We start from the raw sequence: 14,531 nt of genomic DNA, 5'->3' as shown, positions 1-14,531 counted from the left end.
TCAAGATCTCACGGTTTGTGGGTTCAAGTCCCACATGGGGCTCTGTGCTGACAGTGCAGAGTCTGCTTGGGATTCTCTGTCCTCTCCCTGCCCCCTCCCCCCAAATAAATAAGTAAACTTAAAAAAAAAGTGACCCCAGAAGGCCCCCTCGCCCCTTTCACCATGTGAGGGCTCAGTGAGGAGATGGCCGTCTGTGAACTGGGAAGTGAGTCGTCACCAGCCCCCACCCTGAATGTGCCGGTATCTTGATGTTGGACACCCAGCAGAACTGTGCGCAGTAAATGTCTGCATTTATGAGCCCCCCAGCCTGTGCTTCTCTGTCACAGCAGCCTGACAGTGGGTCAAAGTTCTGCTGAGGTCGCTGCCAACTAAGAAAGCCATCTGAATGCTTGAGCAGTCTCTTTCATGCCATTTTATTTTCTTTTACACAGACACTGGCGAAAGAAAGAAAAATCCCACAGGTTCTTCTGGAAACTGTCAAGACATTGGGAAGATGAATGAAAAACTTGCATAGATTGGAATGCCCACAGTGTGGATTTTCAAGGCCTAGAAGGTGAACCAGAACAAAGCAAACGGGGCTTTTAGGATAGACACGATTGCCCTCTTGGGGAGGCGGGGGGAGGCCTTAACAGGGGGCTAAGGCAGTCACTCTCAACTCTGGCTGCACATTAGAACGGCCCAGGGAAGGTCTGTAAAACAAACTTTAAGACATTTAAGTATCGCTTAGATACAATAAAGTGCATGCATCTCAAGGGCTTGGCTCGGTGGGTTTTCATGATCGCCACGCCAATCGCCACAGAGAACGTTTCAGGCACCTCCAAAATCTTCACATTCCCTCCTGGTGGATATCCTGGCTCCCCTCCCCGAACCCACCTCCATGAGGGGAAATTGCCATTCTGATTTCTGACATCACAGAGAATAACTTGGGAAGCTTTAAACAACACGGATACTCGGGCCCCGCTGAGGATTATCTGGTCTCATGTGCTGGGTGGTGCTCCGGCCTGCAGACCTTGCAAAGAGCCGAGTGCTCTGATATGCAGCCAGGACAGGGAAGGCCTCCCTGCCTTAAAGCTGAGTCCCACTCCCTGCAGGGCAGCCAGGGAGGCCCCTGGCCCTCCTGAAGCTCACGGCCCAGAATTCCTTCTAGGACTACAGATAGGCTCTCCGGCAGTCAGGAGCCAGGCCAGGTACAGAATCCGCTTGGATGCTGGTGCGGCCTCTGAGGCCGATGGGCCAGGGCACAGATGTTGGTGCACATCACAGGTGATGTCCAGGCAACAACGCAAGGTGATAGTGGCAGACACATGCTGCCAAACCTCCCCTCCTCCAAAAAAAATGACCTTTGACATTTATAAACTGCATCTGGCATCATAGCGATAGTTTTTCCACATCCTCAGCTTTTTATTCTAGGTTTCTCTTTAGCGTGGCGTGGGACTGGGATCATAATTTAGAGAGTGAGCAAGCTTCCTCTGTAGATCACTGGAGATGGAAAGCCAGTGATCCCCTGAAAAGGGGTGGTGGAGAGAAAGTGCAAAAAGGACATGAAAGAGAAGAGAAAAGTCCGACAAACACTCACGTGGCTTTTGCAGGATGGCTTGGAGAACCCAAACTTCTGGGTGATCTGGTTGGTCCTGAACTCCTGCCACTTGCCGTCCACCAGGGTCTGGGCTCTGATCTCGTACTTCACCAGGCGCTCCGCCCGCAGGCTGATGGGGCCGTGCTCGCAGTCACTGTGTCTCACTCTCTGCAAGGAGGGCGATCCACCTTAGGTGGAACTGAAGCTGGGGTGACCCCGAGTTAGCAAACCTTGGCTTGTTGACTCTCCTGTAGAAGGTGTGCGGAGAGCAAGGGGGTGTTCCCCGCAGCCCCACCTCCTGACAGCATCTGCTGCTGCTGAGTCAGCTGGGACTTGAGCCCCTCACCTATAGCATCACTGGCGGACAGACGGACTGGGGTTTGGCGAGCCCAGAAAAATGCCACTAAGTGAGGCTGTACTGAATCGGAAGGTCTTCACCATCGCTTTGCCAGGATTTAAAAACCAACAGGGTTCACGTGAGCATTTGGATGGGCGTTATTACATAATAATTCACCTCTTGCATCCAGTCAACTCCATGATGTAGGAAAATGCCTGAGTCATTGAAGACCAAGCACTGACCCAAGGAAGAGATGTGACCCACTCAAGGGCACGTAAGGAGGTAGTGGCGAAGCTGGGGTAGGTTTCCTTACACATGCATTTATCCATTTACCCGCTCACGATACAAACATACCTTCCCTGTGTTCCGGGTACTGTGATTAGTGGCGATAACAAAAAGACTAATGAGATATGGTTTCTTAAGGAGCTTGATGCCTCAGAGACTTCCAAGGCAAATCCTAAGGGGAACATAGCGGTCCCTGATTATAGTTGTCACTGTCATTGTCATCATCATCATCATCATATAGTGCCTTCTGCGTCAGGCCCTGTTCCTCATGCTTTGCACAAATTAATGCAGTAATACTGCCCACAACCAAGTCAGGTAGGTCCTATACCTTTCCGATTTTAAAGCTCAGGAAGCTGGACATGGGGAGGTTCATGGGCTTGCCGAGGCCATGTAAGCTTGACTCCAACTCTCTGCTCTTAAACACAGCACTCTTCTAGCACTCTTCCAAAAGTCTACAGCAGGACACTGGGTCAAAGGTCACTGCCCTCCTGAATCTGGTGTCCTGTCCATCTCCCTGCTTTGCCTCTATAAATGCAACCGTTCCCTCTTCCCTTCACTGCAGAATGACCATCTGTAAAGCACCACCCATCACGTGAAAACAGAAGATGAACTGAGCCCCAAATGTAGAGTCAGAGTCTAGAATTTAGCCCCGACTTTACCAATAGAGGCCATATGGACCCAAAGACACTCAAACCTCCCAAGTTTCTAAAAATCAAATGGCATCACATGTCTGAGCATGACTAGCAGCAGGCTTATAACACATTCCAGATTAATCATTAACTAGTGATTGATCAATTCTTCTTAATTGTGTATGAATTGACTCTGAATCTAAAAGGCCATTTCAGAGACACGCCTTTCCTGTGCGCTGTCCTTCTTACCTGCATGTAAAAGCTGTAAGAGGTAGTATCATGTTTGATTCCCTTTATTTCAAAGAAGAATCCATATATGGCAATCATTTCTGAATGAGTTGTATACTCCTAAATTGGGAAGGATAAACAAACAACAAAGTGATGGGAAAAAATCTTCCGTATTCAAAGGCAAGAAGACATAGAAAAAACAAATTCTAGCTGAACCAAAAGTGGCTAATTTGACACACAAAAGTGACTAATTAAAACACAACAGCGATTTTAGCTTAGGAAGGGCCAAACTGTATGACTTCACAAACCCCATGGGTTAATACTCATTGATGATATTAACTGCTTTGCATATCCTCTAGTGGGGAAAGGGATGAGTTAGGCATGCTCTTAGATAATCTGTGGCCCACAGACCTATGAAACAAAGCATTTGCTCCAATTTGGATGGGCCTCGAAGATACCCCATATTCATGGTATTGCGAGGTGTCCTGGCCCCTGTGGTCTGTGGTCTGTCCACTGAGGCAGGTCTCCGCAAGCAAGGGGGGAGGCCCAGCCTATCCAGGCCTGACCCAGAGGGGAGTCTCTGATGAAAGATTCAGAGCCCAGAGCCCCCGAATCATAGATTCTTTTGAGATTGCTACGGGAGTGGCTTTAAACGAGTCTGAGTACGGCAGTTTCAGGGAAACTGATCACAGGGAACCCAAGACAGAATGCAGCCACTAGGCCTGCATCCGCCCCTGGTGTCTGAGAGCCCAGATGCCTTGCAGCCAAGCTCCCTGACCCACTTTGCTTTGATTTGTGTGTGGGGGGGGGAAGGCTCATGAAAATATCTGCCCAAAATGGCTTCCCCTTGGCAACTGCAAACTCAGGCTTGGAGTGGAATCTATCCCTGAACCGTTGGCAAGTCTTGATATTTGTGGGGAAGAGAATGACCAATTCATCCCAGTTTGCCCAGGCCTTTCCTGGTTTCAGAACTGTAAGTCCTGCATCCCAGGGAAGCTCCTCCTTTCCTGAAAAACAAGGACGGTTGGTTGGTTCACTCAAGGAGAAATTTTGGATATGCACATCAGATAAATGAATGGCCTTCCCCGGGCTCCTGTCTTGTGAATTTTATTTCTTAGGATGTGGTGGGAACATGCGGAAGAGACACAGCTGTTTTCTTTTCTGCCCTGGCCTTCCTACCAGAGGTAAGAAGCAATTATACAAAGGTCCTTCCCCAAGCGTGGGAGAGGATGGTCCTTCCCCTTGATTGGGCCCAGGGGGTCTGTACCTGCCTAAAGAGTAGCCCGAATCTCACAGCCTGGGTGGTAAGATCTTTCACGTGGGCCATGTCACCCCCATTCTCCAGCTGAAAGAGAAGTGCACACAGCTCATTGGAGATCTGACCCTGGACACGAGCATCTGTCCCCATCTCTGCGGCGGTTCATCGACCCCACACCCCCACCATGCTTGATAGAGCTCTGTCTCTGGATCTCAGACTTGGCCATTGATCCAGTCTACAGTACTTGTTGAAGCCTACTATGTGTCGGGTACTGTGCTTAATGCTTTCAGAGAACAAGAGATGAGCACAAGAAACATTTCTGAGAATTTTCCCCGGGGAAAGAAAATGTCTACATAAATAGCCTGATCATGATGCAGAGAATGATCACGCCCATAAAGTCATGACCCCACATGGTGGGCTCCATGACATGGCAGGCTCCCACAAGGGGCAAAGGGAAAGAGGTAGGCAGGGTCAGAAGACCATGAAGAGGGTGTGTGTGGGGGGAGGGGAAGTGGGAGGAACTTCCTGAGGCGTCCAGCCCCAAGGACTGTCTCCCGCCTCCACCCTGCTCTGTTAGAGCATAGTTCTGAGTTACGTCCCAGAGAGGCTCCATTCCATGGAGTTGTTATCTGCTGTGCAGGGGCACTGGGTACTGTGGTTTGCACATTACAATAGGTATTTGTTGGGCTGAATTGAATTTTAACTAGTGACTCATAAATCTTGGGAACTCAAACACTGCCCTACTTCATCGCTAAAAACGCATGCTTGGAAACACGAGAAGTCCAACAGTGCGTGTAGACAATTCACAAAGGGGGAAATGCCACATGGAAAAATATTCATATTTACTAGTAATAAAGGGATGCATATTGAGAAATGAGATTTCATTGTTTGCCTCTCAATAGACAAAAGGGATCTGAGATAAAAACGCCCTATATGGGCTGAGCACGTACAAAGTGAAGTAAAGCTCATTCGCAGTTTGGTCCCAGACTGAATAGTATCAAGAACAAAAATGAACATTCCTTTTTGGGCCAGTATTTTCTCTTCTTGAGAATCTCCTATAAGAAAATAATTCTAAGTATAGTAAAATAAACCATCACGTGCAAATATATTCATCCTACAGCCACCTCTAACAGTTAACAATTAGGAGTCCTGCAAGTTTTCTGCACCAAAGGACAGGCAAAGTAGCACTGTTTATAGCAGAGCAGGTGGAAGAGCTCGCAGCCAGTAAGACACAATGAGATCTTAGTAGTGGTTGTCTTTGGGTGCTGGGTCTCAGGGCTATGTCTTTTCTTTCTTTCTTTCAGTTTCTCTGCATTAAAAAAAGTTTCAATAACACGCACGTGTTACCTGTGTGTCTGACAGGGGGCTGGGTCAGGAGGGCGGGACAGCCAGTGGTCCCTACGCGGCTCACTCCCCAGGTCTACAGTGCAACAGTGTGCAAGCCCGAAACACCTGGCTCCGCTGAGCCTGAGCTTCCTCCCTCCACCCCTCCAGGCTTGAATCTCCCGGCTCCCCTTGGAGGAGGAATCAGAAACATCCCGACCTCAAAGGCTCTGAGGTTTCAAATGCAAAACACATCTCCAGAGAAAGCCAAGTCAGAAAAGCAATAAATTTCAATAATTGTTTCCTTGCTGAGCTGGCAACTTACTGCGTGGTAATGGTTGGCTGTAACCCGGATCAGCCAGGACTCCGGGAAGAAGTTAATGTGCCTTAGCAACTCCAGGTTTTTGCCTTGGAAGAAACACAAAGAGAACATTTTTATAGATTTATTCATAACAGGCTGATTTGCAGAGAGAACAAGGAGGAAGTCAAGGGTTGAGGACTGGAGGGCCTGGCCAGGGCCCCCGGGGGATCATAAGATGCGCAGAGCCTGGATGGAAAGGCACAGAGCACCTTCCCCACTGAAGTGCTCACGGGTCCCCTGGCGGAGATCCTGCCCAGGATGGGAGGGCTGAGTTCAGATGGTCTGTGTCTTTGCAGGGTCCAGAAGCAGCTTGGGACAAAATGACTTGGGGTCCCTCAACCATCCCTGGGTTTTAAAACTATGCGTTTCATCTGGATAATTGGAAATGGCTTTGAAAACGGTCCCAAATGTGCTTTCATTCGCAAAGGTCTCCCTGGGGGGCCACCACCCTGGCTGCCCCAAAACACACTCCGCAGGGGGCTTTCTCCTCCTTCCAAGTCACAGATACCTTCCCCCAGGCCCAGTGAAGGAGGCTGAGAAAGCCAGACCCGGGGCATGGACCCAGAGTCTTCTCCCCAACTGTGGGGCATGTGATCCGGAGGGGACACTGCTCTAAGATGCAGGGCACATGGCTAGATAACAATAACACAGCCCTTGGCAGCTCTTTCACAATCCATAATTCCCTTCGTCCAATATCATATTTGGCCGAAGTTGTGACTACTCCCCATTTTACAGACAGGGACACTGAGACCAGGCGGTTACATGACTTTCCCAAAGTCACACAACTTGGAAGTGACAATGCCATATCTCAGCTGATTCCTTCAGAAATGCCTGCTGAGTCTTTCCTGGGAGCTGCTGGGGGCGGGTGGAGTGGGGGACAGGTCCCCAAGAGCCTCCCCAGACTGTACTCACTCTGGCAGGGCTTACCTTTGACGATGCTGTGCAGGCGCAGGCAAAGGAAGAGTGGCACCAAGCTCTGTCCCGTATCCTGATCCAGAAAGGAATAGTTCCTGGAGAAGCTGAGCAGAGGTACAAAGAGGAACCAGAGACTGTCATAAAACTCTTTTCTGGAATTGGCGAGGGCTCATGAAAGTCATGTCAAAGAGACTGGGGGTTTTGCCAGTCAGGGGTAGATGGTGCTGGGTTCTCTCTGGATGGGTGAGGTGTGTGGATGCAGGGGGCAGCTGGGACAGCCTGGGTGAAGGCTGACCCCACAGGTTATAATGAGACACTGGTCCTAGACCCCTTCTGGCCATGGCTGAGCTACGCACATTGCAGGTGCACAACGCATACTTAGAAAGTAAGTGACTGGCGGTAACACTGTGTTACTTTCGGGAGGATTTCAAGATACATTTTCTCACTTGAGTCTCACAAGCATCTTGTGGGCCAGACAGGGCAGGTATCATCAGCCCCATTTTACAGATGGAAAAAACAAAGCCTCAATTAGGACTTGAGCCCAGGACTTTGTATTCCTCCTCTACACATGTTGCCCTTTCAATGGTGGCCAATTTAGGCCCTTCAAAGGTGCCTTCTGGTCAGGTTAAAAAGAAGGAAAGCGGGTGACGAGTTTCAGGAGCTGTTCTTCCGCGTTTACTGTCCGTACTAAACTCCAGTTAATTTCCACCCATTGCTGAAGGTCAGGGCTGGGTTGAGACCAGATTTCCCTTTGCAAACACGCGTACACACAGGCACACATCTACCACTCTTGTTTTGCAACAACTTGTTTCATAAAAGGGTCACTTTTCACCAATGGGGACAATGGGGGTGATTTTCTGAGTCCCTTTGGAAATGCAAAGTCATTCCCTCAAGGCAGATGCGTATGAGACGCTTGCAGATTATTTTTCCATGAATCAAGAGTGGATTCCAAATCACACCCTGTCTCAGCCAGACTGAAGGCACCATTGGCCCCGTGTCCTGCCTCTGCGGGAGGCATCCGCCAGCCTGCTGAGGACCATTCGCTTCCAGAAGTCCTAGGAATTCCTGGGACTCCCATGTCCGTGGTCCCAGGAGATAGTTTAGGGATGTTGAGGCACATGGGGTGGGAGAGGGGCATGAAGACAAATGAGTTGATTCAATTCAGTGATTATTTATTAAGACTCCACTGGGTGCCAGTCTCTGGTGGTAGACAGATCAGGCATAAATAAAGGAAGGCTGATACTTTCAGGGACAGTGCAGCTCTACTGATCCCAGAACCAGCCCTCCGTTAGCCAGCGCACGTGCAGCGGGGCTAGTGTGGGCCAGGTCCGTGCCCAGAGAACATGCTATCTTAGCTGAACAAATAACACTCACTTGCTTCCTTCCTTGCCTCTCTCTCACCATGTAACGGAGGAACAAGCTAGGTGACATCCTACTGGGTGCAGGTATCACAGAGGGAAGAAGGGGCCAAGCTGGCACAGTCCCCCCAGCCAAGCTAAGTGCCCTGGGGAATAAGCCTGCGCCCCCAGCAAGGGCCCCTACAGCCTCCTGCTGCCCCAAGAAGGGAGCAGTTGCTAGAGTTGCAGGTCAGACAGTTTCAGCCCAGAAAGCTGGACAGTTAGAGGACAGCACATCCCCTGTGACCCAGAAGCCCCCAGGCACTGACTCTGCAGCTTTGTGGGACAGCTGCTGGGAGAGAAAGGAAGCCAAGACCCTGAGTCTCCTGGGAGTGGCGCTCAGATCTGGAGGTCTCCCGACAGACCCCCTCGCCCAGAGGATTCGAGAAAGAGCTTTGATGAGACAGGCGATTGGACTTTAAGATCCCTTTGGGTCACAGGAAAATGGCACTGACGGCGGCTGACTTACGAGGTCACGAGTCTGCTCATCCATTGTCTGATCATGCTTCTGTGAGCTTGGGCTGGAGTCAGACAGACTAGGTTCCAGTCCTGGGCCGGCTGGCCATCAGTCACGTGACAGAGCCTCCCTGAGCTCCAATCTCCTTCTCTGTCAAGTGGGGGCGACAGCCACATGTGCCTCCGTGGGTAGCAAGAAAAAGCAAAGGTGACGGTGCTGGGCCCAGCTGCTGGTGCTCAGGGAGGACTCCATACCTCATGAGGACCACCACTGTCCTCTCGTCCCCGGGAAAGTGACCTGGACTCAAGCTGGCCAAGCGCATGGAGTTGTTCTTGGTGACATTCATTATCACTGCCAACCTCTGAATTGCCCAAAACATGGACCATCTCAGAGGAAGAAAATGGCGGCTTCAGCTATTGATTTTCTAAAATCTGAAAGCATCAGAGGGATGTTGTTCAACACCTTGAACCAATGCATACAGCTCTGTCCATGGAGACTGGTGAGGTGGATTGCAGCAGACCCAGGACTCTACCTAGGCCTCCTCTCCACTGTCTGAAGGCACAGGCATCCGCTTCTCTCTGGTTCTGGTAATGATGGGCACATTCACCTGACTTCACGTAACGTCAGAAAAAGCCGACACGAAGCTGGGGGTCTTCCTTGCATGGCTCTGTTGGTGGGATCAAATGCTGGCGTGGCTTCTCCTGGCACTCAATGCCATCTGTACATTGGGTTTAGCACTTTGGGTTTAGGACTGACTTTTCTGGAACAAACGTCAGGCCATGGTGTCTGCCTCGTACAGTTCTTCAAGAAACCCTTGGGGCATGACCCCATTGGGATGAATAGTTCATAGGTCCTTGAGACTGAAAGACACACCCAGGTTGGCTCTGGGTCTTGCTTTCAAGGGCTCAAGGACAAATCTCTCACAGACTTCCTGAAAGGCAATGCCCGGGACAAGTGTCTCTCTGACTGGCACCGCTTGTAATTTTAGAGCTGCTGTTAGCCACAACCTTCTCACTTCCCCCATCCTGTCATCCGTTGGAGTCATTTACCCTTCCTGTGAGTGTCTGACTCAGAGCCCTATGACCCCAGCACCTCAAATTTTAGCCTTAAAATATCCACTTTGGAATTCCGACACATGATATTCCATGGATGAGCCTTGAGGACTTTATGCTCAGTGAAATAAGCCCAATGTGAAAGAACAAATTCTGTGCGATTCCACTTACATGAGGTTCCTGGAGTGGTGGAGTTCACAGAGGCAGAAGGAGTTGCTGGGCAGGGGGACAGTGGAATGGAGATCCGTTAATTGTTATATGGATAGGGAATTGCAGTTTGGAAAGATAAGAAAACACATGCTGCAGATGGAAGGAGGGGATGATGATTGCACCACGGCTTGAATGTACTTAATTGCCACTCAATGATACACATAAAATTAGTTAAAATGGCAAATTTTATCTTTTTTTAATTTAATTTTTTAATTTTTTTTTTTTTTGAGAGAGAAACAGAATGCAAGCGAGCAGGGAGAGAGAGAGAGAGGGAGACACAGAATCCGAAGCAGCTCCAGGCTCTGAGCTGTCAGCACAGAGCCCGATGTGGAGCTTGAACTCATGAACTGTGAGATCATGACCTGAGCCAAAGTTGGCCGCTTAACTGACTGAGCCCCCCAGGTGTCCCTAAAATGGCCAATTTTATCTTAATATTTTACTATAATAAGAAAAGAATTAGGATTAAAACATTACTTCGTTTCTGTGAAAAATATTTGAAATAATAGTTTAAATTTTAAGGTGAAGCTGGAAAAAGAAACCTGCACTCTTTGGGGCAATCCCTCATAATGAGAGGGGCACATGGTTGTTTTCAAAATGTAACTCAGTGTAGACCCGGGTGTCTTCAGAAAGCCAGGAACCAAAACCTGGTCCTCTGGCCTCCTAACCCCACAGTGCGGTAAATGAAACATTTCTTTTCTTGAATGTTTTTTAATTTATTTTTGAGAGAGAGAGGCAGCATGAGCAGGGGAGGGTCAGAGAGAGAAGGAGACACAGAATCCGAAGCAGGCTCCAGACTCTGAGCTGTCAGCACAGAGCCCTACACGGGGCTCGAATCCACGAACCGTGAGATCATGACCTGAGCTAAAGCCGGACGCTCAACCGACTGAGCCCCCCAGGCGCCCCAAAATGAAACACTTCTGACTGCAGCTCCCACCACCAGAGGTCACCGCCCTTCAGCACCTCCCACCAAGGTCCTTTTCTTCAAGTCTGAACGAACTTGCAACGAACTTGCACGAGTCCTAAGATGTGGGTCTTGCTCATGTCCCTGCAGGAAGGTGAGGTTCTTGCCCAAGGTCTTCCAGCCGGTTCGTGGCAGGACCGGGACCCAGACTCAGGGCCGCCGTCTGCTAACACGCACCTTATTTACTGGACGTATTGTCTGTCTCTGCTTCCGAGGTTGTAAACGCCGCGAAGATGGGGCTTGGCATCCGTTTTGTTTGCTCTTGTTCTCTTGGCGCCTCTCGCGGGGCCTGGCGCCCAGCCGGCTTGCAATGTGTTGAGTGAATGAATTGGATGAGGAGCTGATCCCGCCAACTCAGCAGCCTCAGCCCTGCCATCCCTCCGTCCATGCACCCACAGTGTCTCTCCTGGGGATGTGAGCCGTCCTGCCCCAGCATCTGCATGTGAGTGCGCGCGTGCACGCGCGCGCACACACACACGTGTGCATACAGGCCAGGCTGTTCCAGGCTGCTTTTCCTGTGCCATGGGCCCTCCCCTGCTGTTGCCACACTTATTTCCCAGGCCAGGTCCCACTAGACATTCACTGAGACCCAGTTCGATGTCATCTTGACAAGAAAGTCGGCTCCGACCTTTGCCCAACGGCAGAATTGGGTCTAGAAATTCTGTGTAATGATGACCTTATCTGCCCTCTGTAAGGACTTCCTGCATCGGATGCTCTATACTTCTTGGGCTCCTTCCACGTCTCTGCTCTCATTGAAGATGACACGTTGGGTCTGCCCAGTTTGGGTGGGAAGTCAAGAAGACACGTGACCAAAGCGAAAGGTTAGTAAGGAATAGGGATGAGATTTAGGGGCCTTGAGAAGAAAGGAGACCCAGCTTCCAGAAAGCCAGATTCTAGGGGAACAGGGGCACCTTGGTCAGAGCAAGAGAACAAATTAAAAAACCCCTTTTGTCCCCTGATACATCTAGCTCCCTTTATAGGGCTTGGTGAATCTGATACCAAACAGTTTAAGGGCTCTCATGTTTGTGACTCATGGGATATTTCAAAATGAAGGTTCCGGTTAAGAGATGAGAGTTGTCATACCAGGGATGCCCAGTTTCGTGTTGACTCTGTTGCCGCATCTGCAAATGTCACTCATTAATCACAGTAGATCCATGGCTTCTGGATGCCCCAGCACATAGTATCCTGAAGTGTTTCTCTGGAGACTTCAGCAGGCTCAGGGGTCAGAGGTGCAGGCTGTGGGCTGGTGGCTCTCCTCCTAGGCTCCCCTCACAGGGTCCGGGGGGAACGTGGTGCTGGGTTTGCCAGTTCAGTGCCCACCCATACAGTTAGCACATGCTCTTGTTCCCTCTGCAGAGAGAAGCTCAGAGGAGGAATCTATCCAGTGTGAGAGTGAGATCTGGGAAGGCTTCCTGGAGGAGTCCTTGGCTAGTGCTGTCAAGATTGGATCAGACTCAGATAGGCCTCAGGAAGGAGGGGAGAGTCGGCAGCAGCGGTCAGGGAAATCTAGGAGTTGGGATCACATGGAAACTGGCTTCACTGACTATTTTCAGTGACCTCCTTCAGGGAAGGTTGTAAGCCCATTGCTGGGACCCACCCTTGTGTCTAAGAAGGACCCATTTAGTGAGTAACAAATCAGTTAGGGGCCAGAATTACAATCTGTTCATGACTTACCCTCAACCTGGAGAATCTTAAAATAAAAGGATGTGGGGTATGCCTGGGTGGCTTGGTTGGTTAAGTGTCCATCTCTGGGTTTCAGTTCAGGTCATGATCTCCCAGTTTCACGTTCAAGCCCTGTGTTGAGCTCTGAGCTGGCGGCGTGGAGCCTGTTTGAGATTTTCTCTCTCTTCCTCTCTTCTTCCCCTCCCCCACTCATGCTGTCTCTGTCTCTCTCAAAATAAATCAATGAACTTAAAAAAAAAAAATGAAAGCATGTGTCAAAAGATCCAGAAGACCCAGGTCAGCCCCTTCTTCGCCGCCACGTTGCAGAAGGACCCTGAGCAAGCCCCTTGCCTTCCCTGGCCGTCCATCCCTGGATGGATTTTATAGACACGCTATTGAGTGAAAGGGAAGGCAGATACTAAGAAGTGTATACTGTAAGATTCTGTTTATACAAAGTTCAAAAGCAGTCAAGACATCTTGAAAGTCAAGGAAGCCAGGATGTTGTCTGGCTTTTTCTGGGAAAGGTGGAGGCTGAGATAAGACACTTTAGGTGACTGGTCGAGTCTGTCCCTCAGTCTGGGCACTGCTTACATAGATGTGTGTGCTTTGTGGAAATCCACTTAAGGTTTGTGCACTTTTCTGTACATGTTTTATACTCTGATTAAAAATGTACTCTTGGGGGGTGCCTTGGTGGCTCAGTCAGTTAAGTGTCCGACTTCGGCTCAGGTCATGATCTAACCGTCAGTGGATTTGAGCCCCATGTCGGGCTCTGTGCTGACAGCTCAGAGCCTGGAGCCTGTTTCAGATTCTGCCTCCCTCTCTCTCTGACCCTCCCCTGATCATGCTGTCTCTCTCTCTCTCTCAGAAATAAATAAAACATTTAAAAAATTTTTAAAAATGTACTTTTGGGGCACCTGGGTGGCTCAGTCGGTTAAGTGTCTGACTCTTGATTTCAGGGGTCATGATTTCACAGTTCATGGGATTCAGCTCCACCTCAGGCTCCGTGCTGACAGCTGGAAACTTGCTGTCTCCCCCTCTCTCTCTCTGCTCCCCCCACCTTCTCTCTCAAAATAAATACATAAACTTGAAAAGTGCACTTTTAAAAGAATGACAAATTTGCCTGCCTCTGGCTCTACTCCAGTTGGTGAGTTTTTACAGTTTTCCTGGACTTCTCAGACCGCTAACTGGAAAAAAATGGTGACTTCTCCTCTGTGGATGGGCACAGCAGCTTTGCTTACATTTTTTGTTTTTCCTACAAGGAAATGTTAAATTTAATTCTGGCTGGTCTATTTGTTTTTCTAAATTAACCATTGCCAGGAAACAGACCGCCAAGGGGCGTGTGCGTGCGCGCCTGTGTGTATGTGTGTGTGTGTGTGTGTGTGTGTGTGTGTGTGTGTGTATGAGTGCTCCCCTCCTATACCATTATACTCAGCCATGAAAGTAAGTTGTGAAGCATTCGGACATGTCCGTCTAGGTAGAGAAACTCCCCCTTCAGCTTTCCATTAGTGTCTCAGGCATAGGGTACATGCTCAATAACTATCTGTAGAATGAATAAAAACTTGAAAAAAATCAAAGAATGAAAGAAACTGGGAGAATGAAAAAGGCTTGGACATGTGTCTTGATTGGCAGGCATTGCTGGTACTGGAAGGGTCAACGACTCAAATGCCTTCACTCCTAGCTTGCCTTACAGACCTCGCTAAGACAGAAAAGAAAAGGGGCATCTGGTCTATTTTTAAAAAATTTTTTTAAGTTCATCTCTTTATTTTGAGAGAGAGAGCAAGCGAGCAAGCAAGGGAGGGGCAGAGAGAGAGGGAGAATCCCAAGCGGGCTCCATGCTCTGGGTGCAGAGCCTGATGCGGGACTCAAGCTCACGAAACTAT

The 14,531-nt window shown here is 49.5% G+C and overlaps 1 protein-coding gene across 3 annotated transcripts in view; it reads right to left on the bottom strand.

Moving 5' to 3' along the window:
* Nucleotides 1-413: 413 nt before the first annotated feature.
* Nucleotides 414-14,531, bottom strand: part of BTBD16 (BTB domain containing 16) — a 45,307-nt gene continuing 31,189 nt past the window's right edge. For 2 of the 3 annotated variants that reach the window (XM_039250477.1, XM_039250478.1), the window contains exons 11-16: nt 6,925-7,016; nt 5,962-6,044; nt 4,323-4,400; nt 3,077-3,175; nt 1,577-1,744; nt 414-546 (exon numbers count right to left, since the gene is read on the bottom strand). In XM_039250477.1, coding sequence (XP_039106408.1) covers nt 478-546; nt 1,577-1,744; nt 3,077-3,175; nt 4,323-4,400; nt 5,962-6,044; nt 6,925-7,016 — 589 coding nt within the window. In that variant the 3' untranslated portion in view covers nt 414-477. The remainder of the gene's footprint in view (nt 547-1,576; nt 1,745-3,076; nt 3,176-4,322; nt 4,401-5,961; nt 6,045-6,924; nt 7,017-14,531) is intronic. The other variant, XM_039250479.1, reaches the window with a different exon arrangement.

The sequence above is a fragment of the Hyaena hyaena genome, unplaced genomic scaffold (assembly GCF_003009895.1).
Source record: "Hyaena hyaena isolate Hyena2069 unplaced genomic scaffold, ASM300989v1 scaffold_367, whole genome shotgun sequence".
NCBI lineage: Eukaryota > Metazoa > Chordata > Mammalia > Carnivora > Hyaenidae > Hyaena > Hyaena hyaena.
The sequence above is the reverse complement of the archived record's forward strand: the minus strand, read 5'-3'. Positions and strand labels throughout refer to the sequence as shown.